Below are 24,578 nucleotides of genomic sequence, written 5' to 3'. Positions count from 1 at the left end.
AAGAGTCAGGGTGAAAATATCAACATTTTAGCTGATAGATTTTGTAATAAGACGCCTGTAAATAGGCAATACAGGGCTGTACTACTTCGATTTTATTCGTAAATATTTATAGCATAAACTGACATAATATGACGTCAAAATAATTCAATATAAGGCAGCTATGAAGTTTTTGGACCTTCTCTAAAAACATACTTCGTGCCATTTCCAGTTCGTCCTTTAGGGGGCGGTAGGGCGCGTCAATAACGTCAATAACCATAAAAGAAATAGCAGCAGCAGTAGTTGCTAACCCATGAGTTGTGTATTGCTTTTCTTGTCATTTCAGTTTAAAATGAATGTTTGAAAGTGAAAAAAAAAAAACGAGGACGAGTCGCTGTTAAACGATTCGCTAAAATGAAGTGAGTGTTTTTATTTTGAAAGTGTTTAAAATAGGAGCTGCCGTAGTGCTGGTGTTAGCATGGACGTATGAAGTTTTAACTAATTAAATTAACCTAAGCTCTGACTTTGTTTCACTATAACTGTATGCTGACCAATGTTTTTAAAACAGAGACTCATATAAGAGTTAATATCTGTTTATAATAACTTTCAGATATTTCTGAGGTTCTTGTCCCTTCTGTTAGCTTTGTCACTGTTTGATAACATTTCAGGCTGAACATCGAGGGTCTGCTGGTCTATTTTCCCTATGATTACATCTATCCGGAGCAGTACTCCTACATGCTGGAGCTGAAGAGGACTTTGGATGCAAAGGTGAGTCCTTTCAGTCAGAACTCTCCCCTAGAAAAATAAATCTCGGGTTTCTTATGTAAATGTCTCCAACTCATACAGAAATAAAAACAATTCCTATTTAAATAATTTTGAGGGGATCATTTATTAGACATTAAATGTTGACATGAAGCATTAATTAAAAAGGGAAAGACAGATCCATCTTTTGGGCACCCCAAACTTGAACTCACTGATGAAATTTCGGTAACATGTTTAATTTACCGGGACTAACCAACAGACTGATAGTGATAACAATAAATTCCTCACTTATTTAACTTAGATTTTGGTCTAAATAGGGAAAACTTTCCATATTCATCAAAGTAATCTGAAAAGGTGAGGAGTGGATCGTCATCTTCCCAGAGATTGTTGTTCAAAGTCTCAGTTATTAAATAACCACACCGTTTGCAGTCTTGGATTTCTTTTCTTTTTTATTGCAGAATACAGGTCCTTCTCAAAATATTAGCATATTGTGATAAAGTTCATTATTTTCCATAATGTCATGATGAAAATTTAACATTCATATATTTTAGATTCATTGCACACTAATTGAAATATTTCAGGTCTTTTATTGTCTTAATACGGAGGATTTTGGCATACAGCTCATGAAAACCCAAAATTCCTATCTCACAAAATTAGCATATCATTAAAAGGGTTTCTAAACGAGCTATGAACCTAATCATCTGAATCAACGAGTTAACTCTAAACACCTGCAAAAGATTCCTGAGACCTTTAAAACTCCCAGCCTGGTTCATCACTCAAAACCCCAATCATGGGTAAGACTGCTGACCTGACTGCTGTCCAGAAGGCCACTATTGACACCCTCAAGCAACAGGGTAAGACACAGAAAGACATTTCTGAACGAATAGGCTGTTCCCAGAGTGCTGTATCAAGGCACCTCAGTGGGAAGTCTGTGGGAAGGAAAAAGTGTGGCAGAAAACGCTGCACAACGAGAAGAGGTGACCGGACCCTGAGGAAGATTGTGGAGAAGGGCCGATTCCCGACCTTGGGGGACCTGCGGAAGCAGTGGACTGAGTCTGGAGTAGAAACATCCAGAGCCACCGTGCACAGGCGTGTGCAGGAAATGGGCTACAGGTGCCGCATTCCCCAGGTCAAGCCACTTTTGAACCAGAAACAGCGGCAGAAGCGCCTGACCTGGGCTACAGAGAAGCAGCACTGGACTGTTGCTCAGTGGTCCAAAGTACTTTTTTCGGATGAAAGCAAATTCTGCATGTCATTCAGAAATCAAGGTGCCAGAGTCTAGAGGAAGACTGTGGAGAAGGAAATGCCAAAATGCCAGAAGTCCAGTGTCAAGTACCCACAGTCAGTGATGGTCTGGGGTGCCGTGTCAGCTGCTGGTGTTGGTCCACTGTGTTTTATCAAGGGCAGGGTCAATGCAGCTAGCTATCAGGAGATTTTGGAGCACTTCATGCTTCCATCTGCTGAAAAGCTTTATGGAGATGAAGATTTCATTTTTCAGCACGACCTGGCACCTGCTCACAGTGTCAAAACCACTGGTAAATGGTTTACTGACCATGGTATCACTGTGCTCAATTGGCCTGCCAACTCTCCTGACCTGAACCCCATAGAGAATCTGTGGGATATGGTGAAGAGAACGTTGAGAGACTCAAGACCCAACACTCTGGATGAGCTAAAGGCCGCTATCGAAGCATCCTGGGCCTCCATAAGACCTCAGCAGTGCCACAGGCTGATTGCCTCCATGTCACGCCGCATTGAAGCAGTCATTTCTGCAAATGGATTCCCCACCAAGTATTGAGTGCATAACTGTACATGATTATTTGAAGGTTGACGTTTTTTGTATTAAAAACACTTTTCTTTTATTGGTCGGATGAAATATGCTAATTTTGTGAGATAGGAATTTTGGGTTTTCATGAGCTGTTTGCCAAAATCATCCGTATTAAGACAATAAAAGACCGGAAATATTTCAGTTAGTGTGCAATGAATCTAAAATATATGAATGTTCAATTTTCATCATGACATTATGGAAAATAATGAACTTTATCACAATATGCTAATATTTTGAGAAGGACCTGTAAGGTCAAAAGTGAGAGGAAAATTCTGCTTTATGATTAAATCAAAATCTTGAGAATAAAGTGAAAATAAAATCTTCTAAAGGAAAGACAAGATTGCTGAAACTGCTGTTGTTTCCGAGCAGGGATAGCCTCCATGCTGAATACGAGGATGAGTCCACAGGATGTTTATCCACTGAAAGAGAGAAATTTGTTCGTTAATAAATCCTTTTCCAAAGTACTAGTTCATTTTTTACACAACACATGATTGTTGCAGGTCTTTCTGCCAGTGTCGTTTCAACCCTTTCTTGTCGTTTTGACTCTATTCTTATTCTTTCAACTTTATTATTGACAGTTTTTCTTTTTTTTTTCTTGTCTTTTCAACTTAAAACATGTAAACAGCAACAAAAAGCTTTATTCTCGTATTTATACTCAGTCATACATTCTTGAATTGTTCAGTTTTTTTGTGCTTTCAAGTTTCAGTCAACATCCACCTCATTTAATCATGTAAAAACTAAGTACACCCCATGGTTAACTGTAGAACCACCTTTATCAGTGGTAACTGAGTACTGACTTAATCAGTCTGTCGTGTCGTTGTGGAGGAACCATGGTCCACTCTTGCTGCTTCATTTCATTGAGTTTTGCAGACAATTGTTTCTGCACAGCTCTCAAGGTCCCACCATAGCATTTCCATCAGGTTAATGTGTGGACTTTGAGTAGGCCATTTCAAAACCTGGAATCTTTTCTTTTTCAGCTGGGTTTGGGATCATTGTCCTGTTGATGACCCAGTTTGGGTCAAGGTTTAGCTGTTAGACGTCCTCACGTTATACTCTAGAATGGTTTGGAATATTGTTGACTCAGTGCCTGCAGTTGCGCAGGTCCTGTGGCTGCATATTAAGCCCAGATCATCAGGCCTCCACCACCGTGCTTCACAGTTTGAATGAGGTGTTTGGTTGTTTCCAGACATGGATCTGTGCAAATATTGTCAGTTTTCTCTACTTTGGTCTCATCCATCCAAACGACAATGTTTCATGCATGTTGGGTGATGGAGCATAAATCTGGGTTGTGTGAATTGATCCTGTTTGTGTTCAGGGTCATGGAGTCCTGGAGATGCCGTCTGGAACAGGGAAGACCATCTCTCTGCTGTCTCTCATTGTTGCCTATCAAAGAGTGAGTTTGATCTTAAACATACTTCTGAGGTTCTGATCCTCTTACGAATCGGTTCTGATCCCTTCGTCTTACTCTGTTGTGTCTCTCAGGCCTTTCCTTTAGACGTGACCAAGTTAATTTACTGCTCCAGAACAGTTCCTGAGATCGAGAAAGTAAGTCGGGTCAAATTAAATTGCATTAAACAGATTTTCCCCTCTATTAAATGCTTCTGCTAAGAAACAGCAACTTTTACCTTTAAAGGAAGATGGTTTTAAAACTCTGCTTCTGTGTGATGAGGTTGTGGAGGAGCTCAGGAAGCTGATGGAGTTTTATACCAAAGAAACTGGAGAAGTGAACAACTTCCTGGCTCTGTCGCTATCCTCCAGGAAAAACCTCTGCATCCACCCTGAGGTACGAGAACACCTCACGTTCAGCGCTGAGCAGCCTGAATGAAGACGGGCCTATGGGTTCACCTCAGGGATTCTCCCAACACTTCTAAGAGATAAAACACCTTTCTTCGACTTCACATAGGTCAGCTCTCTACGTTTCGGCAAGGAGGTGGACGGGAAATGCCACAGTCTGACAGCGTCGTACATCCGTGCCCAACGCCACAGCAATCCAAACCTGCCCGTCTGCCGTTTCTACGAGGCAAGATGACACCCGAACTCAGATCAGCAGATGTTTCTCGACTTATATGTTTATTCAGAGCACAAAAACAGCAACTCAGAAATTACTGACAAACAAAGTGACTAATTTTAATTTGCACATTTGGTTATCAGCGTTGATACCAACGTCCAGCTTTCTTTGAGGTCTGACCCGGTCTGACTGACCAATTTCTACTTTTATTCTTAAAGACATCAACACAAAACTAGAAAAATGTTCTGCAGGTTCATTAATAGACCTTTAGTTTTTAATCAAAATGAAGGAATTGCAGGATTATCCCCATTTATGCATCAAACACGTCCCTGACGTTTTATCAGATGCCAACTGAGCTACGTAAAACCGTCAGAGTACATGCTTGTAGTCGATGTATTAGATTTAAAAGGTTGGGAGTTTTTAGCATTTAATGAACAGGAAGAAACCATTTCAGAGATGTTTGTATTTGACCGGAGGATCACAGATCAGAGCCGATAAAGAAAAATGAGCTAATTCCGATCTTGCAACCGATGCATCTTCAGTTGAATAAACCTTCCATTCAGAAATACTTCCTTATTCCCAAATGCTAAATTTAAATATGTGACGTTATTAAAATATAGGTCTATTAGGTTTCAGTGCTTTTATTTGTACCTGGAGAATTATTATAAACTGTTATCTGCAGAGATTTAAAGGATCACATTCAGTTTAGGACAATTTATTAAATTAAATCTGTAATTTCTTTCTCTCCAACTGATCAGAGTTCAATAACTACATTTAATGTTTATATACAGGTCCTTCTCAAAATATTAGCATATTGTGATAAAGTTCATTATTTTCCATAATGTCATGATGAAAATTTAACATTCATATATTTTAGATTCATTGCACACTAACTGAAATATCTCAGGTCTTTTATTGTCTTAATACAGATGATTTTGGCATACAGCTCATGAAAACCCAAAATTCCTATCTCACAAAATTAGCATATTTCATCCGACCAATAAAAGAAAAGTGTTTTTAATACAAAAAACGTCAACCTTCAAATAATCATGTACAGTTATGCACTCAATACTTGGTCGGGAATCCTTTGGCAGAAATGACTGCTTCAATGCGGCGTGGCATGGAGGCAATCAGTCTGTGGCACTGCTGAGGTCTTATGGAGGCCCAGGATGCTTCGATAGCGGCCTTTAGCTCATCCAGAGTGTTGGGTCTTGAGTCTCTCAACGTTCTCTTCACAATATCCCACAGATTCTCTATGGGGTTCAGGTCAGGAGAGTTGGCAGGCCAATTGAGCACAGTGATACCATGGTCAGTAAACCATTTACCAGTGGTTTTGGCACTGTGAGCTGGTGCCAGGTCGTGCTGAAAAATGAAATCTTCATCTCCATAAAGCTTTTCAGCAGATGGAAGCATGAAGTGCTCCAAAATCTCCTGATAGCTAGCTGCATTGACCCTGCCCTTGATAAAACACAGTGGACCAACACAAGCAGCTGACACGGCACCCCAGACCATCACTGACTGTGGGTACTTGACACTGGACTTCTGGCATTTTGGCATTTCCTTCTCCCCAGTCTTCCTCCAGACTCTGGCACCTTGATTTCCGAATGACATGCAGAATTTGCTTTCATCCGAAAAAAGTACTTTGGACCACTGAGCAACAGTCCAGTGCTGCTTCTCTGTAGCCCAGGTCAGGCGCTTCTGCCGCTGTTTCTGGTCAAAAGTGGCTTGACCTGGGGAATGTGGCACCTGTAGCCCATTTCCTGCACACGCCTGTGCACGGTGGCTCTGGATGTTTCTACTCCAGACTCAGTCCACTGCTTCCGCAGGTCCCCCAAGGTCTGGAATCGGCCCTTCTCCACAATCTTCCTCAGGGTCCGGTCACCTCTTCTCGTTGTGCAGCGTTTTCTGCCACACTTTTTCCTTCCCACAGACTTCCCACTGAGGTGCCTTGATACAGCACTCTGGGAACAGCCTATTTGTTCAGAAATTTCTTTCTGTGTCTTACCCTCTTGCTTGAGGGTGTCAATAGTGGCCTTCTGGACAGCAGTCAGGTCTGCAGTCTTACCCATGATTGGGGTTTTGAGTGATGAACCAGGCTGAGAGTTTTAAAGGCCTCAGGAATCTTTTGCAGGTGTTTAGAGTTAACTCGTTGATTCAGATGATTAGGTTCATAGCTCGTTTAGAGACCCTTTTAATGATATGCTAATTTTGTGAGATAGGAATTTTGGGTTTTCATGAGCTGTATGCCAAAATAATCCGTATTAAGACAATAAAAGACCTGAAATATTTCAGTTAGTGTGCAATGAATCTAAAATATATGAATGTTAAATTTTCATCATGACATTATGGAAAATAATGAACTTTATCACAATATGCTAATATTTTGAGAAGGACCTGTATATTGTTTATATATTGTTTTACATTCTGAATATTTAAGGAGGCATCTGATTTTTGTAACAAAATCTGATTGGACCACTTTTTTAGACCAGAGAAGGTAGAGTAGCACTACTTTGAAATGTTTTTATTCAGGTAGAAGTAAAACATGTGGTGCAATGAAACTACTCCCGGAAGTAAATACTTTTCAGTAAGTTAATCTAGTAACCCACCTTTGCTCCTGATGCAGGATTTCCAAACTTCCCAGGATCTCTAACTGGATTAAAAACGATGCAAAATGTTTTGTTAAACATTTCTTCCAATAAATGGCTGACTGGCTTCATCCTCAGCTGCAGTGAACATAAGACACAGCACACACAACCACACACACTCACAAGTCCCCAGTTGACCCAACATGCATGTGTTTTGACCTGTCGGGTCAAAACACATGCATGCTAACCTCTGACCTTCCCCTGGCTCCTTGCTCCTTGTTTATTGTGTTGCAGGAATTTGATGCAGTCGGACGACAGGTACCTCTTCCTGCCGGCATCTACAACCTTGATGATTTAAAGGACTTTGGCAGGAGGAAAGGCTGGTGTCCGTACTATCTGGCTCGCTACGCAGTATGTTATAGAATACTCTTGCTTAGCTCTAACATGAGAACATTAACAACAATATCCTTTAATTGTCTTTGTTTTTCCCATTTGCTTACTGATTAATGTCTTGCAACATATTTCAAGAATTCTGATAATTTATTTTAATAGTTCAAAGCATACAACTCAGATGAAAGGAAACTGATAAAGATGTTCAGGAACAACCCAGCAACCATCAAGCCTTGCCTGAAAACTGCCGGTGCGCCAGTGGTTCTGTCCACGTTGAAGCCAGTAATAACTGCCAAGCATGGTGGTGGCCGTATCATGCTGTAGGGCTGCCAGGGGACCTGGCAGTGAAACAAGGAAAGGGGTCGTCCTCTTTCTTTGTGGATTTGTAATGGATACATCAGTGGAAAACACTTAAAAGCCTCTTTTTAAAAGGTTTTAGTGCATTTATGTGGGCATATTGAGCCTGTATGTTAGTTTTGAGCCTCTTAACTTTTGAGAAGTTGCACAAAAACTCAACTTGTAGTCCCAGATGTATGACAACTAATTATTCTGTCCTAGACAGAGAAGGGTCTAAATTATATTTATGTCACGATGAGTGGCCCCTAAATCCTCTCACTAATTTCTAACTGCTTTATAATTTTTTTCTTTTTCTCTGAATTTTAGTTGATGCTTTGTCCCATTTTCAGATTCTGCACGCCAACATCGTTGTGTACAGCTACCACTACCTGCTGGACCCCAAGATAGCGGACCTTGTGTCCAAGGAGCTGGCCAAGAAATCAGTGGTGGTGTTTGATGAGGCTCATAACATCGGTAAGGAGCTGGATATAACGTTCTGGGAATAAAAACAAGCTTAAAACGTTTACTGTGCATTCGTCTGCATTTCTTCCTGTTCCTCAGACAATGTGTGCATCGACTCCATGAGTGTGAACATAACGCGCCGAACGCTGGACCGCTGCCAGAACAACGTGGATACTCTCCAAAACACGATACACAAGTGAGTGAGTGAGTGGGTGGTACTGATCCGAGGTCGGAGGAATGTTAGAGATGTAACTCGCTTCCTCACGGAATAATTGGAGCTCAGATTTATTCCTTAAACATAAGATGACCCAAAAATGCTTTCAGATATAAAAGGGAAAGTCACATTAACATGTTAGTGCTGCACCGATCAGGGTATTCCAGGCCGATAATATTTCAGGATTTCTTTGAGGTCTGACCCAATTCCAGTTTTTCCAGTAGTTCTGAATCCAACCGAAAACGAAGGACTTGCAGGATTATCACCGTTTATGCATCATAGTGTTTGACCCTAACCTTAATCTCTGATCTTTAATAAACTCAATGAGTTCTTACTTTTAAGGCTTTTAGTGAATAGAGAAAAATTTGACCTGCTGATCAAACGGGAAAATTGGCTGATTCCAGTCCCTGTGCGGTGGATTGGTGCATCTCTAAATAAAACATACACGATAAATAGGCGTAAAAGGCAGCGTGTCAGGAAATCTAAACGTTGATTCATCTTCTGAGATCGGTGAACAGATGCATCCCTCAGCTTTGAGCTGAGAATGTGGTCCCAGCTCTCACTGTGGCGACATAAAGGCTGGGTAGCTTGTAAAAATGACTTGGAACATGTCTGGGAAAATATGGAGAGGTAAACTATGGTTGATGTGGAAACCAGTGAGAACAACTGCAACCAGCTCAGATCAGGAGTTTATCATTCAAACATCTAATCTGTTTTGTTCACTGCATGATTTATTACTAAAAATGAGCTATTTTTAAACTTCAGGGTTATAATAACCATTATTTTAGAAAGTGTTTCATAAAATCATACTGGTTAACGATGCCTTGTATGTGTATTTCTTGTGTTTCGAACTAATGGTTAAAAACAAACATAACTTGTTACTTTTGTAAAGTACAGAAGTTTTGCTTTGGTTTCCTTCTGGATCATTTTATTTGGGTAGAAGGGAAGACGTGACATTCCAGCAACAAGACAAGTCCAGGTGTTTTACATGATAAACCTTAAAAGAAAGTACATACCGGTGACGCGATGAAGGAAAGCTGGACCATAGGCTGAAATAAATAATGTTTCAGTTAATAGTTTAAATAGAAGAGTCAAAGGCAACTCTGATTTGAAAGAATTCAGGGTTTCAGCATCTCTGCAGTTTTCTGGACGTTTGTTCCAGAGTAGTGGAGCAGAAGAACTGAACGCTGCTTCTCCTGGTTCTGGTTCTGGGGATGCAGAGTAGACTGGAACCAGAAGACCTGAGTGGTCTGGAAGGATGATGCAACAGCAATAAATCTTTATTGTATTTTGGTGCTGAGCCATTCGGTGAGGGTGTTGGGGGTCGGATGCTATCTCTAGTGGTCAATGGGTGAGAGGAGGGGACGCCAGGACTTTGGAAGGAAGCTGGAGTACCCAGACAGAGTCCTCCCATGCATGGGGAGAACATATAAAAACCCCACGCAGGGAAGTGAACCCAGGACCTTGTTGCTGCAGTGCTAACAACTCCGCCACTGTTTAGTTCCTCAATAACCATATTTGTATAAAACAAAAGCGTTAAATCTCAAACCCTGATGGGAAAATTTTCTTTGTCTCTGCAGGATAAAGGAGACGGATGCTGCTAAGCTGAGGGAGGAGTACAGACGATTGGTGGAGGGTCTGAAAGAAGCTAATGTTGCCAGGGAGACGGACATCTACCTGGCAAACCCAGTGTTACCTGACGAGATCCTGCAAGGTTTGCCAGTCCACACAACCGTTATTTACCTTCTGGTTCGACGTTTCTTTCAGGCAGCACTGTTTGTTTTAATGCAGATGGATTTTACTAAAACACCAAATATGGTAACTCTCCTCTAACCAATATACAATAAAATAATAAATTAGAAGAATCTGGAAAAGTCACAGACAAATGTTAAAGTACATGGTTTCAAGCTTGAACTTCAATCTACAGAGCTTCTACAGGGGTTGGACAATGAAACTGAAACATCTGGTTCTAGACCACAATAATTTATTAGTATGGTGTAGGGCCTCCTTTTGCGGCCAATACAGCATCAATTCATCTTGGGAATGACATATACAAGTCCTGCACAGTGGTCAGAGGGATTTTAAGCCATTCTTCTTGCAGGATAGTGGCCAGGTCACTACATGATACTGGTGGAGGAAAACGTTTCCTGACTCGCTCCTCCAAAACACCCCAAAGTGGCTCAATAATATTTAGATCTGGTGACTGTGCAGGCCATGGGAGATGTTCAACTTCACTTTCATCTTCATCAAACCAATCTTTCACCAGTCTTGCTGTGTGTATTGGTGCATTGTCATCATGATACACGGCACCGCCTTCAGGATACAATGTTTGAACCATTGGATGCACATGGTCCTCAAGAATGGTTCGGTAGTCCTTGGCAGTGACGCGCCCATCTAGCACAAGTATTGGGCCAAGGGAATGCCATGATATGGCAGCCCAAACCATCACTGATCCACCCCCATGCTTCACTCTGGGCATGCAACAGTCTGGGTGGTACGCTTCTTTGGGGCTTCTCCACACCGTAACTCTCCCAGATGTGGGGAAAACAGTAAAGGTGGACTCATCAGAGAACAATACATGTTTCACATTGTCCACAGCCCAAGATTTGCGCTCCTTGCACCATTGAAACCAACATTTGGCATTGGCATGAGTGACCAAAGGTTTGGTTATAGCAGCCCAGCCATGTATAGTGACCCTGTGGAGCTCCCGACGGACAGTTCTGGTGGAAACAGGAGAGTTGAGGTGCACATTTAATTCTGCCGTGATTTGGGCAGCCGTGGTTTTATGTTTTTTGGATACAATCCGGGTTAGCACCCGAACATCCCTTTCAGACAGCTTCCTCTTGCGTCCACAGTTAATCCTGTTGGATGTGGTTCGTCCTTCTTGGTGGTATGCTGACATTACCCTGGATACCGTGGCTCTTGATACATCACAAAGACTTGCTGTCTTGGTTACAGATGCGCCAGCAAGACGTGCACCAACAATTTGTCCTCTTTTGAACTCTGGTATGTAACCCATAATGTTGTGTGCATTTCAATATTTTGAGTAAAACTGTGCTCTTACCCTGCTAATTGAACCTTCACACTCTGCTCTTACTGGTGCAATGTGCAATCATTGAAGACTGGTTACCAGACTGGTCCAGTTTAGCCATGAAACCTCCCACACTAAAACGACAGGTGTTTCAGTTTCATTGTCCAACCCCTGTAGATCTCTACAGAGCTTCACCTCGCTGCTCTTCTTATGGGGCTTCTCCCAGCGGCACCACCCCACCTCCCTTCCTTTTGAGATGGTCTCGGACTCTGGTGCAGTTAGCTTATGATCTGAATACAAACCGGCCCCAATCTGAACCAACTACAGAAAGCGTATGTTCCTTTGGACTTAACAAGCCACCGTAGCCGGTAGCAAAGGTGTGTGTTGTGAGGTAATCATACCTAATAAGCTATATGTTGCTTAGCAATGCTGCTGGCTTGTTGTGGGACAGGGCACATGCTTTCTCTGATGCCGTTCCAAAAAATAAAAATCGTAAAATCTGTGTTGAATGAGCTGCTCTTGACTCTCACGATAATATCGCAGCTGTAATAACGGCAGAACAGAGTTTCTGAACGCAGCACGTCTACAGATGTCCTACATTTCCGGGTCTGTACTCTGTCCCACCCCCGTCATTTCTGTCCAATGGGAGCAATGATTGTCACCTGCGTGGCTTTGTTTACAAGTTATAGTTCACTTGCAAAAAGTACAATGTGAAAAAAAAGAAGTCTGCTTTTGTTCCAGACCAAACAAGCGGACTAAAGGACTTTCCTGGTGTGAATACAACCTTAGTCAAAGCTTCCTCAGACTGAACTCCAGGTCCGCTTTAATCATATGTAACAGTTTCACACTAACAGTCGATTATTCCATAGTTTCTTCCTCCGCTCAGGCTAAGTCTGGCTTCATCCTTGATAGCTTTACATCTTTTGAATCACATGTCAGAAAAACACTCGGTCTGCGTATTTTCACCTTCAACCTCAAACCGTCTCTGTCCATGCCCTACACCCACCACCACTTGTCACTTCTCGATTAGGTTACTGTAACTCCCTTCTTTCAAGTCTTGCTTTCAGGATTACCCATAAACCTCAGCTTGTCCAGAACACAGCCGCTCGGATCGTCACTAGGACCCCCTCCGTCGAACACATCACTCCTATCCCAAAACTTCTCGTTTACCCATCAAATGCCACGTCCATCACAGGATTCTCCTCCTCACCTCACTGATCTTCTTTATCACACCCACCCGAAGTCGTGGCTCTTCATGTGTAATTTTGCATAGATATACATATTTAGGGGCTGCACGGTGGTGCAGTTGGTAGCACTGTTGCCTTGCAGCAAGAAGGTCCTGGGTTCAATTCCCAGCATGGGGTCTTTCTGCATGGAGTTTGCATGTTCTCCCTGTGCATGCGTGGGTTCTCACCAGGTACTCCAGCTTCCTCCCACAGTCCAAAGACATGCCTGTTAGGTTAATTGGTAACTCTAAATTTCCCTTAGGTGTGTGAATGAATGTGTGGTTGTTTGTGTGTTGCCCTGTGATGGACTGGCGACCTGTCCAGGGTGTACCCCGCCTCTCGCCCATAGACTGCTGGAGATAGGCACCAGCTCCCCCGCGACCCACTATGGAATAAGCGGTAGAAAATGACTGACTGTACATATTTATGGCTGACTTTTGTGAAGAGCCTTGAGACAACATGTGTTGTGAATTGGCGCTATATAAATAAACTGAATTGAATTATAACAAATTTTATTGTAGTGGAATCATAAATCTCAGATTTAAGGTTCAGAATAAAACCCTCTAAATGGTCCAAGTCTGTCACCTACTGGTGCAAACTGGTTCTTCCAGTGTAGACCTGAACACGATCACACAACTAAATCTATATTAGAGTTCTGCTGCTTTCATGATTGATTCATAAACCATACTCCAACCTCTGGTTCTTGGTCTCCAGCTGTTTTTTGTGTGTTTTTATAAAGTTCATTATAAATTTACAGTGGACATATCTAACTTTTGAATACCATGAAAAACCTGCTGACAAACTAAGTAGTTAAATAATAAAACTAACAGCATAGAAATCTGTTTATAGAAACAACATAGCAATACATTAAAAGGTTCAATTTAAGACTTGATTTTAATAACAATTTGGTTCATTTTTAAATTCAGATTTTTATCTTTACACCCAAGCTCATAAGAGCTCCTCCTGTTGGTTTCTAGTGAAGGTACTGGATGCCTATTATATTATTATAGCTTGAAACTGTGTTGATGAATCCAGTTTTAAATTTGGTTCTGGGGTTGAGGCGATCTAAAAAACACAAAGCTGACTTTTGACCTCGTCCTGGCTCTTTCAGAGGCAGTTCCTGGTTCGATCCGCACGGCCGAGCACTTTGTTGGTTTCCTAAGACGTTTCCTGGAGTATCTGAAGGCCCGCCTGCGGGTCCAGCACGTGGTTCAGGAGAGTGCGCCTCAGTTTTTAAAAGACATCTTCGACAAGGTCTGCATTGACCGCAAGCCTCTCAGGTCAGTCTTATGTCTCATACTAACACTCGTTAACACCCGGAGTGACCTGCATGAATCCTAAACATCTAAGAATAAACTGAAATACTGCTTTATGCTTGTTGCATCATCTTGTCCCTCCTCTTCATCATCTCCCTAGAATAGAATAAATTTGGTTGAATTGAGAGCAGGGATGCACTGATATCAAAATGGGGCCGATACCTCATTCATCCCTGATTGAAATGAACTTTGTACGTTAATAGCATTGCTGTACATTCGCCACCAAATGGCTATTTTCCATCTGCAGTCCCTGGGCAGGAAAAAAGAAACGGCAATAAATGATCAGATATAAAAAAAGACTTGTGATGATATGTTACATGCTTTGACCACTAGATGGTAGTGATAGTCCTGTGTGACTTGAAAGGTGATGCAGAATAATAGAGCAAGGACTTGTGTGTGCAGACATGTGAGAAACAGAAGAGGACTCGTTCTTTCAGACATGAACATAACACTAGAATCAGACAAAATGCTAAAATGACCACCGTGTAGTTAAAATCTTCAAACATCTAAACATAGGAGACGGTGGAGAAAACAGGACAACCTGCTGATGTTAATCCTGACATGTCTGACTGTCTGGATATTGGATACTGGATATTAAACCGGTTCTATGAGGCTGGTTCCAGAGATTGGGAAATGAGGGTTTTTTGTTATTTTGGGATTTATTTTTAATTATTTTGAGCACCACAACCTACACATAATGTATATTTTGTCTGGTTACATGAGATTAAGTGGTACTACTCAACTACTCATGACTTGAGTAATATTATATTGAAGCAGTACTACTCTTACAGCTAAAGTTTGAATGAAGCTTCTTTGCCCACCTCTGGTCCAGTTCTCTGATGTTCACTGGACCAGTTGGACTCCTCTGCAGCTGGAACCCAAAATAGCTGCTTAGAGGAACCTGTGGATGACGGACTGAATAATTTAGGATAACTGATGTACTGTTGAATGATGTTCTCACCCTCTATTCTTTCTGTGTTCGCCGTCGACTTCGGCTGCACCATACTCTCATTGCTTCAGTCGCTCTTCACTAATCGGGTTTCTGATGCCCGCTGTGTGATTCCAGGTTCTGTGCAGAGAGACTGCAGTCATTATTGCGAACTCTGGAGATCGCAGACATCGCTGACTTCTCGGCTGTCACCCTCATCTCCAACTTTGCGACCCTTGTCAGCACCTACAGTCAAGGTACCAAAAACATCTCCAACCAACTCTTGTTTCTGTGTGAAACCAAATCTTGTTTAAATGAAATGTGCTGCAGATGTGAGGTTTGGATTTAGGAACCCCGCATTGATCATGTTTTTTTCTCCTTGTCAAGGTTTTACTATCATCATTGAACCTTTTGAAGACAGAACTCCAACCATCGCCAACCCTGTCCTGCACTTTAGGTGGGTGAGAATGAAAATAGATTTTGTAGACATCTACAGGTGAACACAAGCCTCTAAAACACTCAATACAAATTAGCTTAATGTTGCATGAAAGGTGCTGCTAATTATATGCACTTTGTTAACTGATCATCAGTGTGACTTCCTATAAAAGCAGCGGTTTTTGCTGCTCTGGGGAATACAGGTGTGTGTTTGGCACAACGACAGGGTGGGAAGACATCAGCAATGACTTCAAAAAGCCTTTTAAAAGCATTCAGCAGCACGACTTAAAGCACGAAGTCCTTTATGATGACATTTTTATGTTTGACCATAACAGCAGCAACATGTTTGAGGAGGAAAAACAGCCGTCAAACATGGAGGTGGAGGGCTAATGATTTGGGCTTGTTTTGACCTTGCAGTCAGAGTCGAACATGAACTCAAACTATTTTCTCCCTTCATGCCTGCGAGTGAACTTCAGATGAAGATGCTGAACTGTTTTCTGTTTGTTCTTCTCTTCAGCTGCATGGACCCGTCTATAGCCATCAAGCCTGTGTTTCAGAGGTTTCAGTCGGTCGTCATCACATCGGGGGTACGGACCTCTCTTTGCTCTTAATCAGTGTGTTCGCTTCATAGAAGCTGGTAGTTTTTCACCATTTAAAATATAACCGTGCAGATTTGTGTTGTGTTTGACAGCTGCTCTTAGTTTTAACAGTTAAAGCAGACTGCGCAGCATTTTCAGTTAGAGATTTTTTTTATCCTGGAAAGAAACATTTACAAGTTACAAGAGTTTCTGTTTCATATGCTAATAATTACATAACTTTTTTGCTCTGTTCTCAGACCCTCTCTCCCTTGGACATCTATCCCCGCATCTTGGACTTTCGACCTGTTACCATGGCGTCCTTCACCATGACACTTGCACGAACCTGCCTCTGTCCTCTGGTGTGTAACAGTTTTGTCTTTCATCTCATAATTAAAAGCACGCATTTATCCCGATGATGTTTTGGCACAGATTGTTGGCAGAGGGAACGACCAGGTGGCTCTGAGCTCAAAGTTTGAGACGAGGGAAGACTTCGGTGAGCTGAAACGTTCTACAAAAGTATTTTATGTCATCATTAGCACCCAGCAACAATCTGCATATCTGTCGTTGTTTTCCAGCTGTGATTCGTAACTACGGTAACCTCCTCCTGGAGATGTCTGCGATCGTTCCCGATGGGATCGTTGCATTTTTTACCAGCTACATGTACATGGAAAACATAGTGGCGTCTTGGTATGAACAGGTCAGTGTGGGGAACACATGCTGCTACGTTTAGAGTATGCAGACAAGTTCATTGTTGTGTTTGCAGGGAATCCTGGAGAACATCCAGAGGAACAAGCTGATCTTCATTGAAACACAAGATGCAGCGGAGACCAGTATGGCTCTGGAAAAGTACCAGGAGGTCAGAGACTTGGTTTGATCATTTTATTGCTGCTTAAAAATAGATCAAAATTCGATTTTACTTTAAATAAAAAATATACATAAAATTTGGTTTCCTTCAGATTTACTTTGTTGGTGTGACCTTTTTGTCCTTAGGCGTGTGAGAACGGCAGAGGAGCCATCCTCCTCTCTGTGGCCAGAGGGAAGGTGTCCGAAGGCATAGATTTTGGTAAATATAACTGATCTGTCTGATCAAATGGCTTTAATGAAAAGGTGGAATCAGTAGAGAAATAATCTTGTTTTTCGTTTATTCAGTGCACCATTTTGGCCGGGCGGTCATCATGTTTGGAGTCCCGTATGTTTACACTCAGAGCCGCATCCTGAAGGTGAGAATCATCTTGTTTTGTTGTTTCACTATTTAGTAGCTGACTGAGCAGCCAGCTGATGTTTTTCTGCGTACGTGCCGCAGTAAATGCCGCTAATAGATGGTGTTAGCTTCTGTTTTCAAGGAGGTTTACTACTTCATTGTTGAATATATGGGAGCTTTTTCTGACCTTTTTAAGTTGCTCTCAAACATCAGTGTTGTAGCGATAGCGCAGCTAGCATATAGAATCATGCAGCACTTTGTTTAGATAGTAGTTCTGCCTTAATAAAGAAAGTTCCTATGAGAAATGCTTTTGTGTTTGTTTCTCTTGTCTGCTAAAGAGGTTAGCATGTTTTTTTTTTTTTTTTCTGGATGTACTCACCATCTTAGCAGAGTTTAAACTTCCTGTTTTGGTCAGTTGAGCCGCAGCGGAAAAGGAAGGGACTGAGTGTCAGAATAGGTCTGTTTATATGAACTATTTTGACAACCTTATCTGCAACTTTGCAAACTTAACTCATTCTCTCCAGGTACTCTGGCTTCCTCGCACAGACCAAAGACATACAGGTTGGGTTAACTGGTGCTCTTGTGATGGACTGGTGACCTGTTCATGGTGAATCCCACTTTAAAGGGGGTCCTATAACAGCTGGACCCTGCAACCCTGTAAGCGGGAATAAACAATAGATGGATGGAAATCATGATATTTTAGAAAAAAAGAAATTTTCTCCTTCAACCTTCCTAACAAACTTTTCTTGTTCAGTCTTTTTCTAACCGTCCTGACATGAACTTTAAGCTTCAACAAGCGAACTTAGTGCTGTAGAGCATTAAATGGGTTCTTAATATTTGTCTGAGCACTGCATGGTCTGACCTTAGGCTATATTTGCTGGAAAACTGGGGACCCTCTTAAATGTGAAAGTGAAAACGATCTCTGTGTAAAACGATAAACTTCATATCATCTGCAAGAGACCATTCAACTCCTCCCAGATCGGCAGCTTTTTTAGGGTCGTTCCTGATCTTTCCTGTCCGCCATTTTGTTTTTAAATTCAGGCTCGGCTGGAGTATCTGCGGAATCAGTTTCAGATCCGAGAGAACGACTTCCTGACTTTTGACGCCATGCGACATGCAGCTCAGTGCGTGGGCAGAGCCATCAGAGGCAAGACGGACTACGGCCTCATGATTTTTGCTGACAAGGTGAGCGTTGGAACCCGTAAATGTACAAAGAAAAAAGCCTTTTAGGAACGTTTCAGTGTAATTTTAACTTTCTCTCCGCAGCGATATGCTCGAGCAGACAAGCGTGGGAAGCTTCCTCGATGGATTCAGGAGCACATCAACGATGGCAGTCTGAACCTTACTGTGGACGAAGCCGTCCAACTCTCCAAGCACTTCCTGCGTCAGATGGCTCAGCCTTTCAGACAGGTAACCAGGATCAGCTCCTGTATGTTATTACCCAGCAGCACAAAAAACCTAAACAGTTGTGTAGATGTTAGTTTCTGGTCGTCTTTTAAAGCCGTCATTTTCCTTGAGGTGAAAAATAAGCAGACAAAGTTAAATGCATTACAATAAAATATCTTGGAATTTTTTTTAATAGTTTTTATATAAAACTTGGACATTTCTGACCACAAATATAACTAGAGTGACGTTTCAGGTATAAAATCATGGGTTTAAAACCTCTGCTTCCCCGTCTCTCCAGGAGGACCAGCTGGGTTTGTCTCTGCTGACTCTGGAGCAACTAGAGTCGGAGGAAATGTTGCAGAAAATCTCTCAGATGGCTCATCAGACATAAAACCAACAATCCAGTGGATCTGGTCCTCACCATAGCAACACCTTCATGTCCTGCCACTGCCGGGTTTCGGTCAAACTAAAGGAGGACAGCTTATTTAGTTCATTTTTCCCGCACCAGCCTTCCAACACCTCGATGTTCATCAGTCTTTAGGAGATTTTTCCTCTCTATGTACTGCTGAATCTAAACATCTTCCTAAAGCCAAAAAGATTTAATTTTTCTACAGAGGGAACCCACTATTGTGTTATAAGCTTCTTCTTGTCAGTAGTCTTGTAAGGATTGTTCATAAAACAACGTTTGCGGTTTGGCAGCTGGTGTTTTAAGGTATTAAAACAGCAAAGAAAGCAGTTGGTTTTTTAAATTGATGAAAGTGCTTTACTGCAACTCTTCTGTTCTGAATGTAAATAGGCACTTTTTATATCTTTGTTTATAAATGTTTCTAGAAACTGTTGTTTTTATTTAGATCTTAATATTCTGGTCAAAGTATAAAGAAAACCCAAACTAACGATGTAATAACCTTAAACTGAAATATCACAGGTTAAACAAACGCTGCTGCTGCTAAAGTGAAGTAACTTTTTGCTCATTATAGTTTTGAACTTCTTGTTAGAGTTACTATGATCGATTCAGACACATTTAGAGAAAGACCATTGAATGTGTCACTTTAAATCTGTGGCTAAAGATGTTTAGTGTCAAGGTTCCTAATTCAGCTCTATCCGAGTTGGTGGAAACACCAGGAAGGCTGCAGGCTGCTTTCTTTCCCCACACTTCTAACTAAAGCTGGGGCACGCTTCACGATTTTACCCCCTGCTTCCCAGCCGGCGAAGGTCTGCGTCAGCCTGCCCCGGTTCTGGTCACCTGTTAGTGGGAGAGTGGAACTGCCCCGACCCAACCTCAGTCAAACATCCGAATCATTGGAGGCGGATCTGGATGCAGTCGGATAATAGGAACCGATCACCGACCCAAATGGAAACGCCTGTTGCTGACAGCTGACGAACAGCTGTGACCCAACATATTTTAAATTTACAACATTATGAACAAATGTACAACAGAACAAATTACTAACTTATAATCATAATGAACAAAGATATTGGGATATTTAAGACTAAAAAACGGTTTACCTATGAAGGGTCTTATTTAAATAAATCAAGCAATTTACATAATGAACATAACGGGACTTTATAGACATTTCTGAATGAAATATTTTCCACATTATAAACCTACTTGCAAGATAATAAATAAAATTCAACAAACAATCTTAAATGTTCCAGCCTCAACATGAGTTATTATCCAAATCATTCCTTGTGGGTTACACCTAATTCTGAGGCTTTTATCTTAGCGCCACCTACTGGTATATTTGTGTCTGCATTACTGTTGCCCTCTTGCGAGTTTCCACGATATTTTGACGCGCTCAGATGACTGTAGCTGGTCTGATAAATCCTGTAGTCTTGGGTTCCAGTTAACTGTCTTTCGGTTGTGACACAAAAACCAGTCTGTTACTGGGAATGTCTAGTCCCAAAATCTGGGATGACTATAAAAGTTGTGTAGTTTGTCCCCAGCTTAAAGCACAGAATGCACCAGATGAATTTGGGCTAAATTTTCATTTTTTTTTCTGTCAAAGTTAGCTTAGATAGTTGAGTTATGTGTCGGTTCTCTGCCTGCGGAAGTCATTTATTTCAGATATGCTAACCAGCTTGTTTTCAGTGTTACCTTAACAAGACAGCGGTGATGCTTCTCTAGCATCAGACCCAAGGCTGCCAGCGTTGCTTATGAGCAGAAATATTTCCAAGCAGCAAACCTCCTCCCTTCAGTCAGCTGACTTACAGCAGCAGGTGGGGGAGGGGGAGTGGCAGGCATACTCTGCAGAAGAAAAGTCTCAGTAAAAATCATTTGTAAAGTAGCAACAGTACAAGGAAAATGCTCTGCGGCTTTGAAATTGAATTTTTAGGATTTTAGTTTTAGGTTGATGCACGGAACAAATCCCAACCATCCATCCATCCATCACCCAAGGTTGAGTCACAGATAACAGGTCCAGAAGGTGAAACCAGACATTCCTCTTTCCCAGAAACAGTCTCCAGATCCTCCTCTGGTATTCAAAGGTATTTTCAAACCAGATCTATAATTTCTGGTTCTTCCAGGAATAATCTGCACCAGAGTTGAATGGTTTTTACCTGCAAATCCTCCAATTGGAGGTATTCGTTATCCATACTGAACACATCGACAGGCTCCTTCCGATGAGGCGAAGCAGTGGCTCTAACCCTGAGTTATTCCCTGGTTATGATCCAAATCTCATGGTGTAGGTGAGGGTTGGAACAGAGATGGAAATTCCCAGGTTTCAGCTTGCAGCTCATTATTCCAACTCTTAATCTCCCGCTCCTTCTTGCCGTAACTCAGGTTGCTACTCAACATCATAAAAGACAACTGCCTTTAAAAAGAAAATAATTTAAAAAAATCAGAAAATACACCATCTCAGTTGAATCCTCTTTAATCCTATTCAACTTATTACAAAGCTGCAGATATAAAATACAAACACTCCTCCAGTTTTAACCTTACATGTGGTTTTTTTAAGCTTTCTATGGTAGCTAACAGCATGACTTCAACCCTCCAAACAAAGAGCACCGATAGTTTTTTCCTCAGAAAATATACAAAACAAATCTAACCAGGTGACAATGAGTGGTACACGGAGACCTGGCTGTGTGCAGATCTTTCACAAAAACATGTTTTTGATGCTGGTTTGACCTACAAGCATCAAACGTCACCTTCATTAATACTAAAACAGAGAATAAAGCTACACATATGCCGTCTACCAGCTTCTCAGGCTTGAGTTGTGAATTTATATTTTTATATTTTCTGTGGAGTTTCCATCCAGGATTTTAAATGTTGAAAACTCTTCAGTTTGCATGACAGAAATGTGAAACTATAGGTTGTCCTCACTGGATAGAGCAAGAAACAACTGAACTGTGGAGGTAAATGTAAAGATGCGGCTCAGCTGAGGGGGGAGACAGAGCCACATGTCAACCTGAACTCAGGTAGTTAAAGGAAATGCAGAGCATGGGTGGAGTGAGTTCACTTCAACTAATTTCAGAGTGGATTAGTTATAAAAAAGCAACTCTGCTGCAGATGATGTAGGTAAAAGTGCAGTGATGCCAGAAGGATGTTCCTACAGAAACGCCACCTTCATCGCCTAAATCAGTTTTCTATTCTAAGCGAGTTTCTTCCTGTTAACTAAGTCTTCATGTTTCACACCTTCATTCTTTCCCTGAAATGGTGCTACCTTTCGCCTTGCAGTGAACCTGATATGTGCAAGAACAATTATTTCTCATCCAGTTAACTCATTATCAGATTTTATCCCTAAGACACAAGCTAGTGTGGATTCACCATCTCCAGCACTTCTTTAGGAATAGATTTAGAACATGTGTAAACTTCTCCACAGGAAGCGTAGCTTCATTTGTGTGCCAGATGTGTGTGTGTGTGTGTTGGTCCATACTCTGAAAATCTGGAGTGTTGGCAGTAATAAAAAGATGTGTATAAAAAAAATACCTCCATGTTTTAAAGGCTGGACCCTTCATCACATGGAAACCACCAATAGTGCAAGCTCACTTCAACCTTGTTAGCAATTAGAAAACAGCAAGTTTGATTGTAATGTTGCTTGCTAAGAGAGAATTTAACATTTCTTATATATAATTTATTAACAGTTTACATGTTAAAGTTAATAAAACTCTACTTTATAAATATGTCATATTTATTTTTTATATTTTTGATGAACACTTCTATTAAAACCATCATAGTGTGAGGAAAACCCCCATGAAACACATTTGAGATTTCTGTATTTACCTCTGGTTTATGTAAAGAATAAACTGATTTTTTTTGTTTGGCTTTAAAGGTTAAGAAGCATTTAAAATCTATGTTTTTTTCTGACAAACTTAAATCGGTTTTAAAAGATTTTGTCGCTGCTGAGGGTGCCTTTCACACTGGACGAAGTCTGCGCTACGCTCCACATGAGAAAAAAACGTAAGAAAACTCAGCTGCCTTGCTAAAAATGTGGGAAAACATGGATGCAGCAACGCTCTAAAACATGACGCTTCCTGCTGGTTTCTGCGTCAACGATAATCCCGTTAGACTCGGCTGGTAATAAGATAAAACTGTTTAATCAGGATAACCAGCTGGATTCTTCTGTCCTTCACAATTTCTATGTAAATATTCCAGACTTCCCAGAATTTTGTGTTCAAATCCTTAAAATATAATACAGGTCCTTCTCAAAATATTAGCATATTGTGATAAAGTTCATTATTTTCCATAATGTAATGATGAAAATTTAACATTCATATATTTTAGATTCATTGCACACTAACTGAAATATTTCAGGTCTTTTATTGTCTTAATACGGATGATTGTGGCATTCAGCTCATGAAAACCCAAAATTCCTATCTCACAAAATTAGCATATTTCATCCGACAAAGAAAAGAAAAGTGTTTTTAATACAAAAAACGTCAACCTTCAAATAATCATGTACAGTTATGCACTCAATACTTGGTCGGGAATCCTTTTGCAGAAATGACTGCTTCAATGCGGCGTGGCATGGAGGCAATCAGCCTGTGGCACTGCTGAGGTCTTATGGAGGCCCAGGATGCTTCGATAGCGGCCTTTAGCTCATCCAGAGTGTTGGGTCTTGAGTCTCTCAACGTTCTCTTCACAATATCCCACAGATTCTCTATGGGGTTCAGGTCAGGAGAGTTGGCAGGTCAATTGAGCACAGTGATACCATGGTCAGTAAACCATTTACCAGTGGTTTTGGCACTGTGAGCAGGTGCCAGGTCGTGCTGAAAAATGAAGTCTTCATCTCCATAAAGCTTTTCAGCAGATGGAAGCATGAAGTGCTCCAAAATCTCCTGATAGCTAGCTGCATTGACCCTGCCCTTGATAAAACACAGTGGACCAACACCAGCAGCTGACACGGCACCCCAAACCATCACTGACTGTGGGTACTTGACACTGGACTTCTGGCATTTTGGCATTTCCTTCTCCCCAGTCTTCCTCCAGACTCTGGCACCTTGATTTCTGAATGACATGCAGAATTTGCTTTCATCCAAAAAAAAGTACTTTGAACCACTGAGCAACCGTCCAGTGCTGCTTCTCTGTAGCCCAGGTCTGGGGAATGCGGCACCTGTAGCCCATTTCCTGCACACGCCTGTGCACGGTGGCTCTGGATGTTTCTACTCCAGACTCAGTCCACTGCTTCCGCAGGTCCCCCAAGGTCTGGAATCAGCCCTTCTCCACAATCTTCCTCAGGGTCCGGTCACCTCTTCTCGTTGTGCAGCGTTTTCTGCCACACTTTTTCCTTCCCACAGACTTCCCACTGAGGTGCCTTGATACAGCACTCTGGGAACAGCCTATTCGTTCAGACATGTCTTTCTGTGTCTTACCCTCTTGCTTGAGGGTGTCAATAGTGGCCTTCTGGACAGCAGTCAGGTCGGCAGTCTTACCCATGATTGGGGTTTTGAGTGATGAACCAGGCTGGGAGTTTTAAAGGCCTC

At 41.6% G+C, this 24,578-nt stretch overlaps 2 protein-coding genes across 2 annotated transcripts in view; one reads left to right on the top strand and one right to left on the bottom strand.

Annotated features, from left to right (window-relative positions):
• The first annotated feature begins 239 nt into the window (after positions 1-239).
• On the top strand, positions 240-19,493 carry ercc2 (excision repair cross-complementation group 2). Its single transcript, XM_047391324.1, has 23 exons — positions 240-395; positions 645-744; positions 3,879-3,956; positions 4,046-4,108; positions 4,233-4,346; positions 4,467-4,583; positions 7,451-7,567; positions 8,233-8,356; positions 8,444-8,540; positions 10,139-10,272; positions 13,927-14,095; positions 15,198-15,316; positions 15,447-15,516; positions 16,012-16,081; positions 16,330-16,431; positions 16,502-16,565; positions 16,648-16,769; positions 16,836-16,928; positions 17,063-17,135; positions 17,222-17,292; positions 18,315-18,458; positions 18,540-18,683; positions 18,958-19,493. Exons 1-23 carry the CDS (start codon positions 391-393, stop codon positions 19,048-19,050), a joined length of 2,283 nt encoding a protein of 760 aa, XP_047247280.1. The 5' UTR covers positions 240-390; the 3' UTR covers positions 19,051-19,493.
• Positions 19,494-20,430: 937 nt separating this feature from the next.
• Positions 20,431-24,578, bottom strand: part of klc3 (kinesin light chain 3) — a 40,209-nt gene continuing 36,061 nt past the window's right edge. The window contains exons 15-16 of the transcript XR_007042348.1: positions 21,216-21,469; positions 20,431-20,904 (exon numbers count right to left, since the gene is read on the bottom strand). The gene's annotated coding sequence lies outside the window, so the exon portion shown is untranslated. The remainder of the gene's footprint in view (positions 20,905-21,215; positions 21,470-24,578) is intronic.

The sequence above is a fragment of the Girardinichthys multiradiatus genome, chromosome 18 (assembly GCF_021462225.1).
Source record: "Girardinichthys multiradiatus isolate DD_20200921_A chromosome 18, DD_fGirMul_XY1, whole genome shotgun sequence".
Classification (NCBI taxonomy): domain Eukaryota; kingdom Metazoa; phylum Chordata; class Actinopteri; order Cyprinodontiformes; family Goodeidae; genus Girardinichthys; species Girardinichthys multiradiatus.
This window is presented reverse-complemented; position numbering and strand designations above follow the sequence as displayed.

Coding starts and splice junctions, on each gene's coding strand:
- ercc2 (XM_047391324.1), top strand. Junction 745..3,878: donor AGAGGACTTTGGATGCAAAG/GTGAGTCCTTTC, acceptor GTTTGTGTTCAG/GGTCATGGAGTCCTGGAGAT. Junction 16,432..16,501: donor GAACCTGCCTCTGTCCTCTG/GTGTGTAACAGT, acceptor GTTTTGGCACAG/ATTGTTGGCAGAGGGAACGA.